We start from the raw sequence: 23,413 nt of genomic DNA, 5'->3' as shown, positions 1-23,413 counted from the left end.
CAGAGAGAACCCCGGCACCTTCCCCAGAGACACACCATCGTCTTCCTCCACCCTCTCGACGTTCACATGGAAGCTCCTCCCCAGGACCTGCCCCCAGGGAAGGCCAGCCCTTCGAAATGGGGACTCTGCCTCTTCCTCAGACTCCTCCCCCTTTGGTTTCCCACTGCTTTTTGTGTCCGCCTCTAAATCTCGCTGGATTAAGGTGCTGCTGCGTGAGAAACGGCGTTCCAGGGGTGTGCCTCATTGGTCCTGAGGGGCTGTTCCCCCCTGCTGGTGGACGTACCGCCCCGACTCCCCAACCCTGTGGTTGGGCCCCAAAAGTATCAACATCTCGTTGCTACCTGGCAAAGTGCAATCATCCATTGGAGCCACGATCCGGGTTTAATGATGGCTGTTTTTTCTTTTTGTCCCAGAAGATGAAATCAGATGCAGGTCCATGTTCTTTAAAGCTGTCAGTCAAATGACATTGGGAGTGGCTGTCCTTTGACCTTCATGCGTGATGTAGTGGTCTTATCTTATCTTGATCTTACCTTAATTTAGCTCTAGTTTTTTGTTTAGTTTTGTATTTACACCTTGCCAAATTCTTTGTATGCATCCATACTTGGCAAATAAAACATGATTCTAATGTTATAGCAATTTATCCATCTTTAGGCTAATCCTCCTAGTGAGGGTCTTGGAGGTTACACATTATGTCTAATTTATACAGATGTTATACTTTGGTAACCCATTAAGATGTATATTAAATAACTGAAATTCATCTTGAGTCAGACTCAACTGTATTTTGAATATTATCTTTCATTAAACATGGAGGCCTTTTCCACGTCTATTAGTTAAATTAACTACTGTCAAACTGTTTCCATAATCCCGGCAGACACATACGTTTGGTGCTTGCAATGTATACACCACCATTTGAACAAATACGAGCTTCTGGCAGGGCATTAAATTAGTGTTTGCTGTGTCGTGGGAGTAATATCTGAAATCCTTACTTAACTATTTTTCATAAAAGGTCTACGTTTATCCGTTTATCTTGTTCTGCATATTATTTTATTAACAACAGAAACGGACGCAAAATTTAAATGTTTTAAATCACTGAACAACAAAGACCACTATCACACTGCTACCATGGAATCTGAATTAAGAATTTATTCCATAACTCGTTAAAAGATCCGTACACGTCTCATCTTAAAATAACGTTTAATGGTGGATTTTCTGCATTTCTGGCGTCCTACATTGTACGAAATAAGGGCTGACAAACACAAAATACTGAACAAAAATGAAATACAGATTTGGGTAACCTATTTAGAATGGTGATATAAACATGTAATGTCGTTATATTATTGCGGAAAACGAGAAAGTATGACAAGGACTTTTTTTTAACAATAATCTATGGTCATACACACTATAAACTGATTATTCCGGGCGGCCTAGGCTGCGTGGTGACAGGTAGGCATGACGAGTCGATCGCCGAGTCGGTGAGCGTCAGGCATGACTAGGCGATCGCCGAGTTCCGGCTCAATCTTCCTGGGCTTCAAAGCGACGGGTGGAGCGACGATCACGGGATTCGGCAGCTGGGGACCGTGCAGGAAGAGGTGTGCGTGTCCGGGTCTTCGAGGTAGCGATGGTGTTCGAGGCTCTTGTTAGTGACCTGCTGAACAGGTTCATTGGGGACTATGTGGAGAATCTGGACAAGTCTCAGCTCAAGATCGGGATCTGGGGAGGTCAGTGTGTACATACATGTGCTGCCAGCCCCGTCTCATGTGTTATACGGAAAAATGGTAAACAAACACCCAGTTATCGGGAAAGAAAGCATAACTAAGTTGATTTTACTGGCCGATTAACTAACCGAAGCTCGCGCCTGTTTAGCCTCTGTTAATGTCTTTGCATCTTGCTGGTTTCCATATCTGGCTTAATTAGCTTACATAAATATAGCCATGCTAATGAGAAATAGATGTGATGCAGGAACTGTTTTCCTCGAATTAACATGTTACGTATACTTGGCTTTAAGATGAATGTTTTTTAAGAATTACAGCGGTCAAAGCCATCGAAAAAGTAAATGCAGATAATGACTATATCATTACCGCTGAGGGTTTTGGAAAAGGGAGAAAAATGAAAAGAGCCAATTCATTCATGTCCCATGAAATATTTATGACAGCCCAACATAATTACGTCTCTAGGAAAACTGCCAGTCACCTACATCAGGGCTGGGTGTCAGCAGACCAGCAAATCCTGTATTAGGTGATTTCTGCTTTTTGTTTGACAGATTGATACCGTAAGTTGTCGTTGCAAGCACCGACTAATGCAGTTGTTAGTTTTCCATGTTTAAGTCTTATAGTATGTAAATACAGTCTTATCTAACTAACAGCACACACTATTTCCATTACCATAACTTTCTTGGATAAATGGTTTAAAGAATTCAGATCAAGGAAAAATGTATATGAATCCTTATATATGTGATTTTCAATAACATCAGCCAAACGGTCTCTGTAGCTGCTGTTTGGGTCATTCTTCCATAGAGAGTAGTTTGTTTCACTTCCTCTTTCTTCTAGGGCTGTCCTGCTTCTGATTGACCAAACAGCATTTCAGTAGGGCTGAAATCAACATGCAATCGTTCTGAAAGATGTTCCTTTATTATTAACACCTGTGGTGCATGTCCATAGTCTGAAGTTTAGATCACATACACGCCCTTACTTTCTGCTGTAGAATATCCTGCTGTACCTCCGAATCAATTGGGGCCTCAATGACTGTAAATCCTCCCAACCCAGAGGCAGCCACCCCCCCCCCCTCACCATCACAGCCCCCCCCCCCCACCCTGAGCTTCAGAGTTAGCCATGACTTTTTGTAGTTGCTATGCAGTGATTTGTTCACTACAATTGTCGCATTGTGTACATTTACTAAAAGATCAATGTTTGTCTCATTTGACCATAGTACTGTACATTGTTCCAGCACTGCTGTAGAACATCTAGGTCAGGGGTCTCCAACTCCGGTCCTGGAGAGCTACTACCCGGTAGGTTTTCTGTCCCACTAGGCTTCTGATGAGCCACACCTGTTCCTGGTATTTACCTGAGAACAGGTGTGGCTTACCAGAAGCCGGGTATGATAGAAAACCTACTGGACGGTAGCTCTCAAGGACCGGAGTTGGAGACCCCTGATCTAGGTGGTCGTGGAGATTAGAGCTCCCCCTCATGGTGGCCTTCCATAAACACCTCTGCCCTTCAGTGTGTTTCTCATGATAGGCTAATGAGCACATATGCTATCTAGTGAAAGAGGTTCCTGCTACCTTAGCTGTGAAGCCCAAGTCTTTTGCAATCCCCGTGTAACCAGCCTCATGAGGTTCAGTAGCTCCTCTTCTGAGGTTCTCTGGCTGTCAGTCAGGCTGTATTGCACCTGTCCAGAATCGTTGTGAGGAGCAGCTAATCACACACTGCACTTGTATGACAGGGCCGGTGAAGCTCCAGAAAAGCCAGAACGTATAGTAACACCTGTCAACCCATGAGCCCATTATGCTAAAGATTCATATACTTTTTTCCATTGGTTACCTTGATTAAGTCGTTTGCAAGTTAGACATTGCAGTGTAAGATGTGTGTGTTTTATATTTTACTTTTTATAAATATGTCTTTATTATAATGACTAATATAATGACCAGATCACATTTTAGGAGTCATGTGTACAGAAATTCTGTTCATTCTATTTGGGTTCACAAACTTTTTGTCACTAATTTATGGCAGTGTGGAGCCGCAGCATTTAAATTTATTTTTTTTTGCCTACTACACCCCTGTTCGCTCTCAAATCATGGAGCACCATGTTAATCATTAAAACGCATGTTGTGCAATTTACCTTCCTTTATTAATAGATCATTTGATATATTCACGATTTTCCCTTGGTTCCCAGAGCAGATGATTGTGTACGCCCTTGATGTTTGTCTTATGGATTTGTTTAGTTTTCACTCTTGTCTGGTTTGTTTAGTTATGCCAGATCCTGAGCCATGGCCCATACTACATGGCCCTGCAGCATTTAGTATGTACTAGTCCTTTGGGTAACACTTTACATGAACCACACCTTCACAAAACATCTAATATATATTCACAGAACATTCATAAGTGGCAAGTATACCTTAACAAAGTTGGGAGCATGAAATTGTCCAAAATGGTTTTGAATGCTGCAGCATTAAGAGTTCATTTCACTGGAACTAAGGGGCCAAGCCCAACCCCTGGAAAACACCCCCACATCATAATCCCCCCTCTACCAAACATCACACTTGGCACAATGCAGTCAGGCAAGTGCTGTTCTCCTGGCAACTGCAAAACCCAGAGTCATCCATCGGACTGCCAGACAGAAGCGTGATTTTTCACTCCAGAGAACATGTCTCCACTGCTTTAGAGTCCAGTGGCGGCCTGCTTTAAACCACTGCATCCGACGCTTTGCACTGCACTTGGTGATGTAAGGATTGGATGCAGCTACTCAGCCATGGAAATCCATTCCATGAAGTTCTCTAAGCACTGTTCTTGAGCTAATCTGAAGGCCACACGAAGTTTGGAGGTCTGTAGCTATTGACTCTGCAGACAGTTGACTCTGCACACTGTGCACCTCAGCATGTGTTGTCCCCGCTCTGTGATTTTACATGGCCTATCACTTCGTGGCTGAGTTGCTGTTGTTCCCAATTGCTTCCACTTTGTTATAATACCACTAACAGTTGGCTGTGGAATATTTAGTAGCGAAGAAATTTCACAAATGGACTTATTGCACAGGTGGTGTCCTATTACGGTACCACACTTGAATTTACTGAGATCCACTCTTTCGCAAATGTTTGTAGAAGCAGTCTGCATATCTAGGTGCTTGATTTTATGCACCTGTAGCTGTGGAAGTGATTGGAACACCCGAATTCAATGATTTGGATGGGTGTCCCAATAGTTTTGCAATATAGTGTATGTTAGCATGTTATGGTTTACTTACATGCAGCTTATGAATGTTCTATGAATGTATTATGAAGGTGCGCTGAATGTAAAGTGTTACTGTTGCACTGGAAGCAAGTTTAGCCGAATAGCTTAGTTGTGAAACATTTTTAGTTATTTAGTTAGTTGGTTTAGTTATTTTTGCCTAACTGTGGACACATTTATGGGAATAGTTCTTTTTGAATCAGTGGGAGGTGCTGTGTGGTGCCCCCCCCCCCCCTGAACAAGGACCTTAATCACCTGACCCCCCCGCTCAAAGCCCAAGCTTCTCACCACCTATGTGTGTCTTAAAAAAGCAAAGCATGATGGGATGTGTGCAGACACATTATAGTCGTACCAACGGCAAAAAAGTTACATCTAATTTCAGCAGGTGGTTAAGCATTAAAATAAGCCTGTGACGTGTCAAACCAGCCCCTCCGCTGAACAGTAACATTCTCTCTGCTCTGCCGACTTCTATAGCCCCTATGAGGTATTGGTGGCCCTAACTGACAGTGAAGGTAAAATAAAATATATAAAAAAACTGAATATTGTGATATTGCAGAAATATTCAAAAAATAATATAATTGGCAGATTAGTTTTTTTTTCCAATGGTGATTGAGAAGAGAATATTCTGACCTGACATGAATAGCGGGATTGTCAGTGAAATCTGTCATCATTATCTGTTATCACACAGGCCCCTGAAATGTTTCCAAGGTTTTTGGATAATATTTTGCTTCTTGCTATGAAATAATTGTTATTCGCTTCTGTCCTTAATGTGATATTTAACTTTTCCGCCATTCTTGTTCCTTGCAGGTAATGTGGTTCTTGAAAACCTGAGAGTTAAGGAGAACGCGTTGGTGAGTGTCCGACACAGCGCTCTGTGTACCTCCATTGGTGCCGATCTGGGTCTGATTTTATGGTGAAAAGCCATCAGTATTGCTGTCACTGTTTGTCCTGGTAATGCATGTATCCCCTGTGAGCCTGGGGATGTCTGTCATTAGTGTATATATTAATGTACGTATATATTCCAGTTTTAAATGTATTTATGAATGCGTTTCCTCCTACCACAAGATAGGGCTGGCTTTTAAAAAATGAAATATTTCCGGGACATATATTGTTTTCATGTCGATGACTGTCAGCATCACTCTGAATTGTTTAGTGCCTGTAACGGGTTTTCACACAGTGAAGGTGGTGGTGGTGTGTATCATCACTGAAAACACACCTTTGCGTGGAGCCCCTGAGGTTTGGGGCCCCCTGTTGGCCACAAACAGTTACTACAATAAATATGAAATAAACCCATTCCTTAAGTAGGAGATGATTTACTACCCTAAAGATGATTTACTGTCCTAAAGCGGAACTGGTCCAGCTGTTAAAAGTTTGACTGGGGTGAGAAGCTTCTCTGCAGTGGGAGACAGGAGCTAACCCTGCCGTTGCCGTGCTGTCATGTGACGACACCGTGCTGTCATGTGACCACGTCAGCTGACAGCTTCTTGCTCTTGCTTCACAGCCTTCACTTCCCTTTGTCGTTGTTAAAATAGTCTAGCAGCTCTGCTCATTAATGTCTAAAAGAAGGCCTTTTCAGAGCACTGTATTTTACTTTATTTTTTTTATGATTTGCTTCATGATGTTTAGATGTGTTACAGCTCGGACCAGCATGGTGTGGACCAGCAGTCCCACTCTGGGGCATCGTCAATGTCACTCTGTGATGGAATGGTGGCCTTTAAACTGGACAGGTTATCTTGGCCTGTAACTGTGAGCGCCTCCTGCAGGTGTGTTAGACACATAACACCTGGCATCCGGAGACAAACTGTTCTTCTGTTCCGAGCTAGCTATGCTGCCCGGCGTTCTGCAGTCTGGGCCTTGTAAATATGCCGTCTGGCTCCCGTTTATGTACCGTATGACTGTGTAACACCTTTGTTCAGAGAAATTCTCGTTTCTGCTGTTCCTGACAGAGTGAGCTGGATGTACCCTTCAAGGTGAAAGCAGGGCAGGTTGGTAAGTATCTCTGACATGCTGACCTCAGCTCTCGGGGGATTGGGGAGGGGAGGGGGTGAGGTCGATGAAGAACGAGAGTCACACAGCTAGCCAGCTTTCTGTTTTTAACCCTGTGTGTATGTTTGTGCGTGCCCCTCGTCTGATGTCTGTTCTGTATACATTTGAAATCCAGTGCTGCTTGTGTTCCACCATCCTGCTATGATTTTGATTTTGAGTCTTGTGATAATGTTTACATGTCGTAATTCCAAAATGAACACTATTTGTAATTTTGCTGATGACTTATGTGGGAGGACTGAAAATCAAAGTTTCTTTAAAAAGCATCTATTTAAGAAGGAGACTCTCGATTTGGGGGAAGATGAAGCTTTTTTTAAGATTGGGACAGCTGGTGGGGTTAGGCTTAGGGTTAGGCTTAGGGTTAGGCTTAGGCTTAGATGGACTTCCTAGTGGAACATATTTGTTTTCTTCCTTGGTGTAGAATCACGGTACTTATACAAAGTTTTCACCCCCTTGGATGTTTTTTTACCCTTTTATAAATCAATCATGATCAACATAATTTGGTTTTTTTGACAAAAAAAAAAGTACAAAAAACCCCCTGTAATGTCAAAGTGAAAACTGATTTCTACAAAATAATGACAAATAAAAACGTTACATAAAATTAGTGATTGCATAAATATTCATGTGCAGTGTTTGATGTCCGCCAAACATAGTGTCTTGTCTGATGGCCAAAAAGCTCCATTTTGGTGTCATCAGACCAAAGAACTTTCTTCCACTTGACCATGGAGTCTCCAACATGCCTTTTGGCAAACTCAAGTCGAGACTTAATGAGTTTTCTTCAACAGTGGCTCTCTCATTGCCGCTCTCCATAAAGCTTTGACTGGTGAAGGACCCGGGCAACAGTCTCTCCCATCTCAGCTGCTGAAGCTTGTAACTCCTTCAGAGCAGTCATAGGTGTCCTGGAGGCCTCTCTCACTAGTCTCCTCCTTGCACGGTCACTCAGTTTGTGAGGACGGCCTGATCTAGGCAGATTTACACATGTGCCATATTCCTTCCATTTCTTGATGGTGGAATTAACTGAACTCCAGGGGATGTTCAGTGCCTTAGAAATTTTTTTGTATCCATCCCCTGACTTACACTTTCCAATAACCTTTTCTCTGATTTGCTTGGAGTGTTTTTTTGTCTTCGTGCTGTAATAGTAGGCAGGACTACTGATTAACCAGTGAGTGGACCTTCCAGACACAGGTGTCTTTATACTATAATCACTTGAGTCACTGCACTCAGGTGATCTCCATTCCACTAATTCTGAGACTACTAGCACCAATTAGCTGGACCTCTGTTGCATTAGGTCAGTCACTTTAAAGCGGGTGAATATTTATGCAATCACTTATTTTATGTTACATATTTTTATCTAATTGTCATTGTTTTGTAGAAATCAATTTTCACTTTGACATTAAAGGGAGGGTTTGTTTTTTTTTTTTTGTTGTCAAAAAGCCAAATTATGTTCATCATTATTGATTTATAAAAGCAATAAAAGGGTAAAATACCCAAGGGGGGGAAATTTTTTATAGGCACCATATAACGTGGTTCTGCGCTCATCTGCTGGTCATATCATCGGTCACATGTTGTTTTTTTCCGAACTGCACCCTCTCTTACTCCTCACATCTGTTTTCTGTCTCGTTACTGTTTTGTTATATGTCTGATCATTACTGCACCTTCCCTGCTAGGAGTTCCCCACTTCTGGATTCTCGCAATTAAGAACTAAGATTAGTCAAAGATTAGAGTTAATCTAATTCTCAGTCAATGAAATATCATCTAACTGTATGCTCAGTTTGATACTGTAAGTGACCTTTCCATAGTTCTGTATTTTCCTGGCATGTTAGCAGAACTTCTGGTGCTTTCATACATTTGCCTTGTGATATGGCTGTGTTGCGAATGTGGTTCAGATGGGTGTGAAATAGATTTTGTTTGAAACATGTCTGATGACCGTGATAAAAATACGCTGTTTGTTCTAGTTATGCAACACTTGGGGTGGATAATTTAGTAGTGACATGCTGTAACAATCGGTTAATAAAGATCACAAGCTGAAAGGGCCGTGGGGGGGCGTGACATTCAGCAGGGGTGGGATTCCTCTGAACGTAGCTGGGATTTTGTTTATCTCAATGTTCAGGAAAAAACTAAAAGCATCACAATATCAGAGGAAATCCTATCTCCCTGAAGAACCTTTCAGCTGGTAGGAATGTAGGAATAGCAGGCTCCTGTCCGGCCGCTGGGGTCGCGCCCGCTCCCCGCCCGGCCGCCGGGGTCGCGCCCGCTCCCTGCCCGTGTTCCCTCATTCGCTGCCTCCACAGAGCTCTCTGCTCTTGCTAGGCATCGCTTCCACGGTGTCTTGATGACACAATGCAGAGGATCGTTTCCCATCCACTGCTGACAGGGAATGGGGATTATGGCTACATTTGTGTTTTGTGTAAACGCTGATGTCAAAAATCTACAATTGTCCCAGGGTGGCCAATTATTTTTTATTTCAGATTTTAAAAGAAAATAATATTCAAACCATAAATTAGAGCTGGAGAGATGGAAAAACTGCTTGTCTAGGTGGGGGGCATAGTGGCTTAGGGTGCCGTGCCGGTGATCGGAAGGGCGCTGGTTCAGAGTGATGTCACCGCTGGGCCCCTGAGCATCGTATTTCATAGGAAAGTGAACTTTTTACTTTGAGGGCATAAGATGCCGCAAGAAGGTCTGTGGAGCTTCAATATCAAGATTATTATAAGATGTATGTACATTATGGAGGCTAAAAAGACAGCATGGTTCTGAAACACACAGAATACACAGTGGTGAAGTTAATCAGCAGACATAGTTTTCTTTGGAATTACAGAAGATGAACGAAGTTGGTTTCCAAGAGTGAGAGAGACACTTACTTGTGTGTGTTGCAGGGAAGCTGACCCTGAAGATCCCCTGGAAGAACCTCTACAGCGAAGCTGTTGTTGCTACCCTAGATGGCCTCTACCTCCTGGTGGTCCCAGGTGCAAGTAAGTGTAGCAGTTTCGCACCATCTTCTCCAGAGGGTTGTTAGTTTGAATCCTCCGCTCCCTTACCTTTGAACATTCCATCATGCACCTCAGATTCTCCAGTACTACCTTGAGCTGGGTCAGTGGCTACAGAAATCACTCTTGGAAGAAAATCATACAAGCGGCATCGGCAGCAAAACAATAAAACTAGTAATGATTAAAGAGCTAGGTTAATGAGGTGGAGACTTTGTACTATTTCTGTCACCATTTCACCATAGACCAGAGAGCCTTTGACAAAAAAAAACCCCTATCACTGAGTCTTGGCATCATAACAATCACAAGGCCTGTGATGTAGATGTGATCTTTCTTCTGGAAAGGTTCTGGGCGCTGAACCTCGCTGTTTACATTTCTTGGCATTGGTCCACTAACTCAAACTACTTAAATTCTCAACTTTTGGTGTTAAAAAAAGGTTTCATTTAGTCTAAATGCTTTTAAAACTGCAGACCAGATGATGGCTTCAAATAAAGTCCTATACCATAAATCCTTAAGATTCTGTTTCCTCTGAATGTGTCCAAATCCGCTGTGCTGTTTAATGAGTGTTTGTTTTATAACTGTCATGCTTTAACAGGTTGTACATCTCACACAGTTATGCAGTAGGATTTTGTTGCACGACGGCATATTGAACACACTGTAAGGCAGCAGGCACGATGTCACAGTTATATGTGGTTGGTATTACTGGCTTTCTCACAGTGTTTCATTCCTGGTAGGTGAATCGTATAGCTCTCATGAAATCTCTCATCACATTTTCGAAATAACCACCTGCTTCTTGAATGACCGGATGGGTCCGGAGTCCACATGGGTGACACCGATGTTGGTGCTGGGCTTTGCTTGGTAGCTTTCGCTGTTACTATCAAACCGCAGGTGAACCACACCGCTGCAATGGTTGCTATGCAACGTCTAGGTTCTCGCTAGACATTCGCATGTGGCCACTGGCAATTAAAATGTGAATGTGGCAAGTTTAGTTTGCCACACTAGTGAAGACCAAACTCACAATCATAACCATAGCAGTTTTTTTTGTTATATTGAATATGTTTTGTTGATGACTTGGACAGTAAACAGTGTTTCTCAAACATTCTAACCCCACTAGGTCCAGTGAGTGGATGAGGGATTCAGACAGTACAGCCACGCTTTTAATCCAGTTTACTGCATGTAATTCTAAGCAGGAAAGCTCTCTCTTAAACAATCATTCCTCATAGGGTTCAGAAAGCTGCAGTAACCAGCAACATGACTGGTCCTGCTGCACCCAGATAGCACTCGGCATGCGGTTTCCGCAGACAGGGTAGCAAGGCGATTAGGTGCCAAAGGGTGCATTTTTATAACATTTCAGTCCATACATTGTTGCTATGGGAGGTCTCTCTGAGGTAATTAAGAAATGAGGGGTACATTGGGGAAATTCGTCGAAATTGAAGTGTGTCAAAAAAAAAAATCATGCAATAAAAATGCATCCTGCCATTGGAAACATTGCACCAGGCTGTTTGTCTGCAGATACATAGTATCACGGGCACAAAATTTCACCTTTTTGCATTGACCCTCAGCCCAGGTCATAGAAAGCTTCCGGCACCTTCTACACGTTGTCAGTGTGGAGGCCCTCAGGGTGACTGTCACTTGGCAGGGAGACCTGATACCACATCCAGATTCCTCTTGAAAAGTCACCTGCAGGCATCCTGGAAAAGGCTGTGGTGTGTGTGTGTGCCTTAGCTAGAGTCATGTGATACACAGTGATGCCACGTTCCATTTGAACTCGTAACTTCCTAGTCGGAAATTTCAACTGGAACACCATCTGAAGTCTGAATTTCTGCTCAGAAAGTCGGAGGAACCTGTATAACCTCGCCTTCAGAATTTAAGGTGGCTGCGCCCTTTATCAACAGAAGTGAAAGCTATAGTTATATTCAGTTTATTAGCACCTCTGGTTATTTGTGGCTCATTAAATCAGCCGTACACACAGTACTGTCCAACTTCTATCTGTAGACATGTTGCTATGCTGTAAAATACCACGTAATGTGTCCTTATTACCTGCTTACAGTGGCTAACGATGAACTTTGCTAGAACTGGGGTCTGTTTCAGAAAGCAGGATTTCTTGCTTAGCTGGATAACTTGTCAGATTTAAGGTAGTCTGGGTCTAAATGTAATTGAATAAAGATAAAGGATAAACTGGGCACCTTAAATCTGGCAAGTTATGCGGCTGTGCAAGAAATCTTGCTCTTTGAAACCAGTCCCTGCTATAGCTAAATGGCTTTCTAGCTTGCTTTATTGGAACATGGTTAACTGGGGTGTGACCATCATTCCCGGCTCCAAGTTCCGACTTGCGAGGTAAATGGAACACAGCATAAGGCTGCATGTTTGTTGGAGCGTGATAGATCCCAACAAATTGCTGTTGAACCACTTTGTGCAAAGCCTGTTCGGGATAAACCTCCCAGGGAGTATATGGTCACTTTTTACATGGTGAAAGTTCATTTCCACCCAAGCAGAACTCCTCCTCTGTGTGAAATTTTTACAGACAAGACAATACCTTGTTTTAATAAATAAAAACAAAACAAGGTAAATTAGTAACACCATTATTTTTTTTTATTTTTTTTACAGCTATCAAGTACGATGCAGCAAAAGAGGAAAAGTACATGCAGGAGGCCAAGCAGAAGGAGCTGCAGCGCATCGAGGAGGCCCTGCAGCTCGCCGCCTGCAGAGGTGGGCGTCCCGCCGTAGCGGAGCTCGTGCCGCCTGTACTGTCTGTGTCAGTGACCGCTGTCCTGCTCCTTAACTTTCTAGCAATGGTAGAAAAAAAATAACAACCTGCTTAAGAAATATTTTATGTCAGGGACGGTTCTGTTTACTTTGATGCTGATATTTACTCGTGGTTTACTGTGGGAAGCTGGCTTTGTATCTCATGACATGGTTTGGCTACAGAAAGCGTAATAGATTTTCCCTCACAAACACACACACTGGGATCCTGTTTATCAGCATTCGTATTAAGAGGAGGTGCAGCTGCTCCTGGTTGCCAGCGCCTCGCTCTCTGGGGCTCACGGCCTTCCGGCCCGCAAAGCCGGCGTAGGGACGCCGTTCCCCTCAATGTGCTGTGCGCTCGTGACCCTCTCCACTGCCATTGGCTGGAAATTCAGTGTCATGGCCTGGAGATCGTAGGATGCAGCCGTCTGGTTTGCAAGGCCGTCTTTTAATTTGCGTAACGCCGCTCGAGTGCCTCGGTCCGTGTGCCATTGCTAATTAACGGCCCGCCTCCTTACTCCAGCTCATTACGGTTCCTGTGGCCCCAGGTTATGCTTCACCGCGTTTCAGCTCTTGATTAATTACATCTTTATTGCACTCGTGCAGCTGCTGCTGAACGAACCATTTGAGTTTTAAACTGCGTTAAACCCATCTTATTGTTTCTGAACTCGCTGTATAATTCTATCAGTTGTGTTACTATCTTGTGCTTTTTGTTGTTAAATGATCCTGAACCAGAATAAATTCACAGCTAATTTATTAAAGTGACCTATGACTAGTGAACGTCATGGTCAGTTCATTAATGAAGTGTGAAAAGTAGCTGTAGTGCTTGTATTTATGAAGTAGGAATGTTTCCTTGTAAATTTCCTTATTGTTGGTGGTCATTAGCTCCTAGCAGCAGAAGAGAATCAAGTGATTTGAAATTTCATTCGTATTTGATATGGCGTTTGAGGCTACAGCTCTGCTCCTAATTGCTAAATGTCGTCGTGGAGAAACAGCGGGCATTTTTACTGGACAAGCTTTCTGTCTTTACAACCATCTGGTTTCAAATTCCCATTGGCTCACTGCACATCAGCCAGTGACCGGTTTGCTGAAGCTGATTGGTCGCTCAGCATAGTCCTTCTCTGTGCCTGGTACCCATTCCTTCAGGTGCTTGTTTTCTGTGTCCTGCCTCTGGGCTGTAAGAGTAGGATCAGAAGCTGCTTTCTTTTTAGTAATGAATTGTAAATGCTTTGGAAGTTGGGAATTATGCAGGATTATGAAACATAATCCATGGAATTGGTATGATCCTCAAGCCTCCATGCCTCTGTGTCCAATGAGGATTATAAGATGCTGGATCAGCACAAACACTCCCAGTGTAACTCCGAGTCTTACGGGGTCAGTATGACCCCCCCCCACCCCACTCTGCTGGAGTGAAAAGCTCCCTTTAGAGGAGCATAGGAGAAATGGGCAGGAGGGACCCCTAACAGCGAGCGGGATTTGTGGATGTTACCTGTAGGGTACAATGGTTCCCCGAGCTTCCAGCAGCTCTGAGTCTGAGGTGCATCCCTGTGTTTGTTGTGTAGATAACTGAGCCAGAACCTGAATATGAAGCCCTGTCTGAAATAAATGGTCTGCTCTCTCTTTGCCGTTTGCCCCTCGCTAACGATGGACGCAGACTCCCAGTCGGGGGATTTCTTGTTCAATCTGGAGAGCTATGTGTGCAAGGAGCCCTGTCATGGTATGTACCGTACAGCATCGGTGCCATGGTAACGTACCGTACAGCATCGGTGCCATGGTAACGTACCGTACAGCATCGGCGCCATGGTAACGTACCGTACAGCATCGGCGCCATGGTAACGTACCGTACAGCATCGGCGCCATGGTAATGTACTGTACAGCATCATTGCCATGGTAATGTACCGTATAGCATCATTGCCATGGTAATGTACCGTACAGCATCATTGCCATGGTAACGTACCGTACAGCATCGGCGCCATGGTAACGTACCGTACAGCATCGGCGCCATGGTAACGTACCGTACAGCATCGGTGCCATGGTAATGTACTGTACAGCATCATTGCCATGGTAATGTACCGTACAGCATCATTGCCATGGTAATGTGCTATATAGTATTGGCACTATGGTAACGTAACATATAGCATCATTGCCATGGTAATGCACCATGCAGCATCAGCGTCATTCTAATGTACTCTACAGCATCATTGGCATAGTAACGTGCTGTACAGCATCATTGGCATGGTAACGTGCTGTACAGCATCATTGGCATGGTAACGTGCTGTACAGCATCATTGGCATGGTAACGTGCTGTACAGCATCATTGCCATGGTAACGTGCTGTACAGCATCATTGCCATGGTAACGTGCTGTACAGCATCATTGCCATGGTAATGTACCTTACAAATGCAGTGCCATCCAGCTGCTGCTCACGCTCTGCATTTCACCACTAGGATGATGGCACATTTGATAGCTGACAACGCAGCTCCAAGTTCCCATTTAGTTTTTTTTCTTTTTATTTCTCTTCCTTTGTTCCCCCAGCAGTTCTTCGCTTTGGGTTTTGCCTCGTGCTGGTGTTGATGATCCCCGCGAGCGAAAAAGCACGCCTGTGCACCGTGGTGTTTCAGTTTGCCTTTCTGCCACTCAGTCCGTGGCGTGTTGTGAAAGTATGTGCGGCAGCGATAAGAGTTCAGAGCAGCGATCGCTGTGAATCTTATCCACCCCCAGCTTTTTCTTCCTTTTTTTTCTTAGCGATCCTCCATAACTCCTCGCTGTCTGTGCCTCCTCTGCCCACTGTCAAACTTGTCTGTTATTTTTTTCTCTTTCTGTCGAGCTGTTTAATAATTCTTCTCCCTCTCTTAATGCTTTCGTCAAATAACCGAAAGGACGTAAACTCAAAATGCATAAAAAAACGTTTAAGAAATCCAAACGACATGAGCGCAAGCAAGGTGGGTACCTGTCCGTGCTTGTCGTTATTCTCATCGTTTGGCTTCAGACTCCCTCCTCTTCACATCAGCATAATGCATAAATCAGAAAAGTGCTGCTTTCTCTCGACCCTGCCCCCCCCCCCCCCCCCCAGCGGTGTATTAATGCAGACCATGATGTCGCCCATCAGCTGTTGATAAGGAAGAAGCGTAGAGCAAACCACTGATCACTCTCATCCCTGCTCTCATCTGCTATTTGTTTTTGTGATGCCCGTTAAAGTTTTTTATTGTTCGGTGTTATTCTGTGTTATCTGTGTTACTATTCCTGTATCCTTCTGTTTAATGTCGCTGCTCATTGTTACTCTACTGCAGGAGGCGAGTGAGTAAACATCACACTGTGTACATATGACGATAAGACTGAACTGTGATACTTAGTTACCCACTATATTTCAGTGCCGCCACTTTATTCCACTTTTTAGAAAGTTCTGTAGGCCTGGGTGTCTGTGACTTCAAATGGAAGGCTGAAGGCATTAGCTAAGCTAATGCTAAATAGCTAAAAGTTTATAAAGCAAATGTTGACATTTCAGAAAAGCCTCAAGAGGAGAAGAAGGACACATTTACTGAGAAGCTGGCCACACAAGTCATTAAAAACCTTCAGGTCAAAATCACGAGCATTCACATCAGATACGAAGATGATGTAAGTTTGGAAGCGACAGAGATGTGCCGTTTATTCTCACTTATGATTAACATGCTGCTAACGTGTGCTTTATGCTTCTGTCTTTTTGTACCAGGTGTCGGACCCGGAACGGCCTCTCTCCATGGGCATCACTCTTGCAGAACTGAGCCTGCAGGTTCTGTATGACTTTCTCTGTGTCTTTTTCCCTGACTTCCTATTTGATGTTTTCTTTGACTTCCTCCTTGACTTTCTCTTGGACTCACTATTGTTGACTTCCTCCTTGACTCACTATTTGACTTCCTCCTTGACTTCCTCCTTGACTTTCTCTTGGACTCACTATTTGACTTCCTCCTTGACTTTCTCCTTGACTTTCTCTTGGACTCACTATTTGACTTCCTCCTTGACTCACTATTTGACTTCCTCCTTGACTTCCTCCTTGACTTTCTCTTGGACTCACTATTTGACTTCCTCCTTGACTTTCTCTTGGACTCACTATTTGACTTCCTCCTTGACTTTCTCTTGGACTCACTATTTGACTTCCTCCTTGACTCACTATTTGACTTCCTCCTTGATTTTCTCTTGGACTCACTATTTGACTTCCTCTTTGAATTCCATTTTGACTTGCAGTACTCTTATTTCCTCCTTGACTTCCCATGTTCTTCCTATAACAGGCCTTTTAGGAGTTAAAAAAAAAAAAAAATGTCATTGAAGGTTTGTATTTTTTCCCAGCACGCCTTGACCGATTTGATGAAAGTAACTCTATCTTGTTTTTTTTTCTGCAGACGACAGATGAAAACTGGAAGATATGCATCTTAAACGAAGCGGCCAAAATAATCTACAAGGTATGCCAGATTCATCGAGGGGGAAAAATAATAGCAATAACTAAACTGCTGATTTTAATTTGCTTGCATGACTATGCATTTTGCTATTTCATGACCTCACAGCTTAGTTAAAACCGCAGTGATTAGTGAGGAGCCTGGAAGCACACGTGGCCGCTCTCGGCGTCTGCGTGCCGAGTGTGTTAATCCCCCTTTCCTGTTTGCTCTTTCACAGCTCGGCCGTTTAGATTGCCTCTGTGCCTACTGGAACACCAACAGCCAGATATTCTACAGAGGCTCCTGGGAGGAGATCGTGGTAAGGCATCGGTCCAGCGACGCCTCTCAGCTTTGCCTTTGTCTGTTTGATGAGCCTTTAGTGGTCAGGAGGCGGTGTCTCTTCAAAAGGAAACGATGTACCTGCATCTGCCTGAATAACATGTGGGGCTAAAATCATACAGAACTAAAGGCTACATACAAAAATAATAGATCTTTATTAATGTCTGACGTCAGACTTCATTCACGCCTCGAGCTGTTCTGAAGCTGACAGTATTATGTGTATGTGCCATGAGCTCTTTGCCAGAACGTGAAGTGGCTCTCGGTTGGAGGTGGGGGGTGGGGGCCTGCACTCCCTAATCTGCCTCAACCTCCTGCACCTGTCCAGGGTGCCCTATGTGGTGCCTGACGGGAATAACGACCATGTGATCATATGTATGCAGATCTGTGACATAAATCTTTTCATGTAAGCAGTAGGTTCAGGCTGAGCAGTAATAGATTTAGAGACTCTAATGTTTAACTAACCTAGTTTCCTGTTGTGCTGGAACATGGGATTATGAGTGCTGTACTTTTAAACAAACGCTGCACTCACATTGGAAATGAATATCCCTCTTACTGAACCACAAGAGTGTATTTAAAGACTTCTAGCAAAATTGAAGACACGTGAAAGCTTGCATGTAAATACGCTGGCTAACAATGCATGTTTCTGTGCCTGCTGCTCTCTCATAATGGTCATTTGCTGGGTTTGATTTCGCTGTAGAAATACCGGTTAACATGAAATTGCTGAAAATTAGCACATCTGCTAAATCGGTGCAGGAATGTCAGTTAATGCAAGTAAGTACTGTAATTAAGCAGCTGCTTGCATCTTAGCTGTAACTGAGCATTCATACAAAACAACAGCTGCTTTTTCCTTGGTTTCCGCATCAGTGCAGACCTGCAGAATGACTCTTTTGAGCGTTTGCTCTTTGGAATCTGTATGAATTATGAGGTTGACACTGAAGCTGGTCTTGGTAACGTTATAAATGCTGTTTCGTACAGATACCCTGTTTCATTTTCTTACAGGACGTTGTACAACATCGTCACACAGTCTGTGACCAGCAGAGCAAGCCATTTGCATGTGACACCAGTAATTTATTGTAATGTCTCACATTTCATCCAGCACAATTTTAAAGAACAAAAATGTACCCTGGGGAAGTTTATATATTGGTTCTGTGGGAAAAACAGGAGGGTTTGGGCCTGTCACCTTCATTTGGATTTTGGGAGGAGATTATATGTAAATCATGTTTGCTAAATCTTATTTCCTGTTCTGGACCGCGGCAGAAGATATCGCAGTGCTATGGTATCTCATTAGCATAACAGCGTGAGAGTCAGCATTAAAATGACACTGTAATATCAGTGCGCTGTGTGCTTTGTGTCCTGTGGTCCCTGTGCAGCAAAGCTCATTTATCTTCTAAATCTGTGTTTTTCTTCGTCGGTCAACAGGGAAAGCTGCAGGCAGGCATCAGCACCAAAGACCGGGAGCTGAAGGATTACCAGTGCAGTACGTGAGCGCAGATTAGCGTGGCTATGGGGAAATCCATGCCGTTTGATTCCTAATGGCCTCATTTGGGCACAGAATGAAACTGAAGTTTGGCAAGGAAAGAAACGCATTGTTCTTCCTTTTTATAACTTGGGGGCAATTTGAGATGCTTCCTGTAATTTCCTGCTTTCTCTGCCTTTTGTAGTAAATTGAGGATTTTACAAGGGATTTGTTTATTTTATTGGGGGATTATTGCAGCCCAGTGTGACCTTAAGCTATCCTGTAGTGTCTTTTCATATCATCTCGTGTATTAACTTGTCAGGTATAATGTACAAATAATGAGGATGATTGATTTGCCTAAAACCTGTCATTTCAGTCTAAACTATGTGCATTATGACTTATGCATTATGGCATTATTTCACGTTACATTTGGAGACTTTTTACAAATTCAGTTTGTACCTCTAATGTTTCTTGTTCCCCATGCAGTTTTCAAACCCATTTTTGCATCAGCAAAAATATGCATCAACCCCAATGCTGAGGTGGAGCTGAAATCTCCCAAAGTGAAGCTCTACCTGGAAGTGCAGAACATCGCCATTGAGATGACAAAACCTCAGGTGGGACAGCATTGTGTTTGCAGCATCAGTATCTTCAGGGATTCTTCAGTAGGTCTAATCAGCCAATGCCTCCGCTTCTTTTTCAGTACCTATCCATGATAGACCTTTTGGAGTCTGTAGACTACATGGTCAAAAACGGTCCTTACAGGAAATACAGACCGGATGTCCCTGTGGAAAAAAATGCCAACCTATGGTGAGTTTGTCAAGCCCTTCACACACTTATCAGGGAAGGATTAACATGTGAGCCAAAGGCCGTGGTAGTGGGGTTACTGACTTCCCCGAGGTTTCCAGCTGCCTGACGGATCCTCAGGTCTGCGTGCGCTCGCTTTTCAGGTGGAGGTACGCCATCGGCAGCGTGCTGGAGGTGCACATCCGCAGGTTTAACCGCATGTGGTCGTGGTCGCAGATCATCCGCCACCGGCAGAACCTGAAAGCTTATAAGGCGGCGTACAAGGTGAAGCTGACACAGGGCAAGCTGAAGGAGGACACGGAGAAGCAGATTCAGGTGGCTGAGCCCCCTCCACCCCCCATTACTGGTTTTCTGTGTTGGTAACAATGTAAGGTCAAGGTTTAAGACCAATGTCCTTTACGTACAGGATCTGGAAAAAGTCCTGGATGTTTTTAACATCACCCTGGTCCGTCAGCAGGCGCAGATGGAGGTGTGTCCCAGCCTCAGCCGCACCACTCAAGATTATTATTCTTATCAATCTCGGCGACACGGAGAGTCACATGTCCTGTCTTTGTACAACCTCACCCCCCCCCCCCCCCCCAGATGATACGGTCTGGACAGAAGGTGTTAGGAAAGAAGGCCGTTGGCCAGAAGCAGGGTGGTGGGGGCTTCTTTGGCAGCTTTTTCGGGAGGAAGGAGGGAAAGAAGAAGGAGCAGGAGGAGTCTAAGGAGCTGGAGAGTGAGTCCTAAGTGTAGCCATGTGACCTGGTCATGTGACCTGGTCACCTGACGCCGAGTGCGATTCCGACTCAGCCTTGGGTATCTTCATGTATAACTTTTACGTGTCTGTTACACATTTGATGTAAGTGTTTTGCACTCCTTCTTGAACAGGCATTGATGACTTAATGACGCCTGAGGAAAAGGCCAAGCTTTACACAGCCATTGGATACAGTGGCAGCTCCCACAACCTGGCCCTACCCAAAGAGGTGCTCACCATGTCTTTCAGGGTCGCCGCCCCCGGGCGCTCAAACGGCACGCTGACCCCCAGCCGCTCACCTGGCCGCTCTCTCTCCCTCCCCCACAGTACGTGGCCATCATCGTCAGCTTCAAGCTGAACCGCACCTCAGTCACGCTGCGTGAAGAGTCCGGCGTTCCGGAAATCCTCAAGGTCCAGATGATCGACCTGAGCACCATGATTTCACAGAGACCTGGAGCACAGGCGATGAAGTAAGCGGTCTCCTCATGTTGGGGTGCGGCGTTAAGCCCCGCCTATTTATGGGGGGTGCGGTCGCTTACTACCGTGCAGGTGCAGATTTCCTTCACCATCCTGGGTCCTTCTCTGTTCATTGGGTTATAATGACGTCTAAAATGCCTAGAATATTATCACCTTATAATTGCCCGAGAGCCATTTTCCATGTGCTTGTAAAAACAGCCCCCTCCAGCTGCGGGGGCTGTGTCAGCCCCATGGCCACAGCAGGGGGCGATGTGGAGGCTGGCAGCTCCTGCCCACACCTCCCTCCATTCCTCACCGCTGACCCTGAAACTCGGTAGTTATGGCTCTGGACTCCCGTCCTGATGGCTCCGTCGTCCCCGATCAGCTTTACGGTGATGCTTCCCTGGAGATCAGATATTGCAGGTCGTCTTCCCTGCTATCCTGTCAGGCCCCACTTGTGCCCTGGATCGGGGTTTATGGGATGAAATCCTTTAAGTAATATTGACTTTATTCCTGCAGCTCAGTTTATGTTGGATTCTCCTATGGATGACTATCAGATTAGATGTTTTCATGTTTACTTACAAAGCAGATTTCGCACTATGAATTGCTTATTAAGCATCTCATTAAATCCTTTATTAATGAAAACAGATGTAATTACAGATGGTCTTGAAGTTTTTTTTTTTTTTTTTTTTAATTCCATAGCATGCTGTTGTTGGCATATTTGGGAATTTAATGTGTCTGTAACGGGTACACAGTTAAGTTCCTAAACTCTTAGGCAGCCAAAGTAAATATTTAAAGCTAAGTGTACATTTGCTCAGAACAAAAATCACAATATAGCATTAGAACACTTGCAGATTGAGAGAAACAAAAGAAAAACTAACAGGAATTGCTTCTGTTCTCCAAAAAAGTCAGTGATATCTTGTTGGATGGCTAGATGAACACTGCTTCTGTTCCTAAACCTCCCTTCAGGGGCATCACTGCCATTCCATGTATTCATTACATTTATTACAACCAGCTCACTAAATTAATCAAATAATTATAAATAATAAAATGTAAAAAAGTCATTGAGGTGTTGATTAGCCATACATAATGTGCTAGTGGGTGAGGAAAAAAAAACCCATCAACTTCATGTGTTCCGGCTGCATGTGATACGCATGTCTGTGAGGTTGACGTGTCCTGGCTGTGTGTTACATGCATGTCTGTGAGGTTAGCGTGTCCTGGCTGTGTTACATGCATGTCTGTGAGGTTAGCGTGTCCTGGCTGTGTGTTACATGCATGTCTGTGAGGTTAGCGTGTCCTGGCTGTGTGTTACATGCATGTCTGTGAGGTTAGCGTGTCCTGGCTGTGAGTTACATGCATGTCTGTGATGTTGGTATATCTCAGCTGCAGGTGATGTATGGTTCTTTTGAAGTTAGCGTGTGTCGTGTAAGATTAGCGGGCTCCCGGCTGGCGCAGTGCCCGGCGCTGAGTGCAGTGTGCCCGTCCTGCAGGGTGGAGGCGTCCCTGCAGCACTGGTATGTAACCGGCCTGCAGCAGCAGGGAGTCGTGCCCTCGCTCATCACCTCTGTGGGAGACGCTGCCTCCTCCCTGCTCAGCATCCAGTTTGAGCTCAATCCAGAGGCCAGCGGCGCCGACCAGCTGCTGAGGGTCCACTCCCAGCCAGTGGAGATCATCTACGACGCCGTGAGTCTCAGCGCTGCCCCCTACTGCCCAGCCAACTTTCATTGATTCGATCATTATAATGACTTCTGTTGCTTGTACGACAAATACCATATGCAGCGAACGGATATATTAATCATTGCCTGTGATTAGACTAATTTCCCACCATCATGCGGCACTTTTGAACCTCACTCATTAAATGCTGCCTCTTCTTACAGATGACCGTGAACAGTATGGCAGACTTCTTCAAGACCGGCAAAGGGCTGGATCTGGAGGTCATCACGTCTGCCACCCTGATGAAGCTCGAGGAGATCAAAGAGAAGACTGCCACGGGTGCTTTGGCGTTACTCTCATCGCCATTCCCTCTGCAGGCTAAAGCGGAGCCACATTTAGCACAAAGCAGCAGTGTCAACCCCTTTAAACCCTTAAATTGTGAAGAATATTAATGTTTTCATGCTGTGGCTGTTGACATGTCCAGGGATACTATCATGAAAGCGAAAAAAATCTTCTCACATAATGTGTAGTTTGTTGGCGTACCTTGCTAAACTCAGCACTGGTTTTTGTTCCCAGGTCTTTCGCACATCATCGAAACGCGCAAGATCCTCGATCTCAGGATCGATCTGAAACCATCGTATCTGCTGGTGCCCAAGTCCGGCTTCTACGACGGCAAATCGGACTTGATGATTTTAGATTTCGGAAGCTTGAAGGTGAGTTTATCAGAGGGTCCATGTAGTCTGAAGCTGACAGGCGTGTTGGTGTGACCGTGTCCTCCTTGTGGGTCGTCCTCTGCAGCTGAACAGCGTGGACCAGGGAGCCAATCAGCAAGTGAGCGCCAGCTTCTCCTCTCTGGAG

General features: G+C 44.4%; 1 protein-coding gene across 5 annotated transcripts in view; it reads left to right on the top strand.

Annotated features, from left to right (window-relative positions):
* The first annotated feature begins 1,521 nt into the window (after nucleotides 1–1,521).
* The window catches only part of vps13c (vacuolar protein sorting 13 homolog C), a 58,498-nt gene continuing 36,606 nt past the window's right edge, over nucleotides 1,522–23,413 (top strand). For 2 of the 5 annotated variants that reach the window (XM_072718164.1, XM_072718168.1), the window contains exons 1-23: nucleotides 1,523–1,718; nucleotides 5,742–5,785; nucleotides 6,881–6,923; nucleotides 9,851–9,946; nucleotides 12,566–12,667; nucleotides 14,358–14,420; nucleotides 15,582–15,644; nucleotides 16,208–16,317; nucleotides 16,412–16,471; nucleotides 17,079–17,138; nucleotides 17,350–17,430; nucleotides 18,870–18,927; nucleotides 19,393–19,520; nucleotides 19,607–19,713; nucleotides 19,854–20,025; nucleotides 20,117–20,179; nucleotides 20,293–20,428; nucleotides 20,581–20,675; nucleotides 20,774–20,916; nucleotides 22,393–22,585; nucleotides 22,780–22,894; nucleotides 23,132–23,268; nucleotides 23,354–23,413. The exon at nucleotides 23,354–23,413 is cut by the window's right edge and continues 73 nt beyond it. In XM_072718164.1, the coding sequence (XP_072574265.1) occupies nucleotides 1,619–1,718; nucleotides 5,742–5,785; nucleotides 6,881–6,923; nucleotides 9,851–9,946; nucleotides 12,566–12,667; nucleotides 14,358–14,420; nucleotides 15,582–15,644; nucleotides 16,208–16,317; nucleotides 16,412–16,471; nucleotides 17,079–17,138; nucleotides 17,350–17,430; nucleotides 18,870–18,927; nucleotides 19,393–19,520; nucleotides 19,607–19,713; nucleotides 19,854–20,025; nucleotides 20,117–20,179; nucleotides 20,293–20,428; nucleotides 20,581–20,675; nucleotides 20,774–20,916; nucleotides 22,393–22,585; nucleotides 22,780–22,894; nucleotides 23,132–23,268; nucleotides 23,354–23,413 (2,229 nt within the window). In that variant the 5' untranslated portion in view covers nucleotides 1,523–1,618. Of the gene's footprint in view, nucleotides 1,719–5,741; nucleotides 5,786–6,880; nucleotides 6,924–9,850; nucleotides 9,947–12,565; nucleotides 12,668–14,357; nucleotides 14,421–15,581; nucleotides 15,645–16,207; nucleotides 16,318–16,411; nucleotides 16,472–17,078; nucleotides 17,139–17,349; nucleotides 17,431–18,869; nucleotides 18,928–19,392; nucleotides 19,521–19,606; nucleotides 19,714–19,853; nucleotides 20,026–20,116; nucleotides 20,180–20,292; nucleotides 20,429–20,580; nucleotides 20,676–20,773; nucleotides 20,917–22,392; nucleotides 22,586–22,779; nucleotides 22,895–23,131; nucleotides 23,269–23,353 lie in introns of all 5 variants that reach the window. The other 3 variants (XM_072718167.1, XM_072718165.1, XM_072718166.1) reach the window with 3 other exon arrangements.

This window comes from Paramormyrops kingsleyae, chromosome 11 (genome assembly GCF_048594095.1).
Source record: "Paramormyrops kingsleyae isolate MSU_618 chromosome 11, PKINGS_0.4, whole genome shotgun sequence".
Classification (NCBI taxonomy): domain Eukaryota; kingdom Metazoa; phylum Chordata; class Actinopteri; order Osteoglossiformes; family Mormyridae; genus Paramormyrops; species Paramormyrops kingsleyae.
The sequence above is the reverse complement of the archived record's forward strand: the minus strand, read 5'-3'. Positions and strand labels throughout refer to the sequence as shown.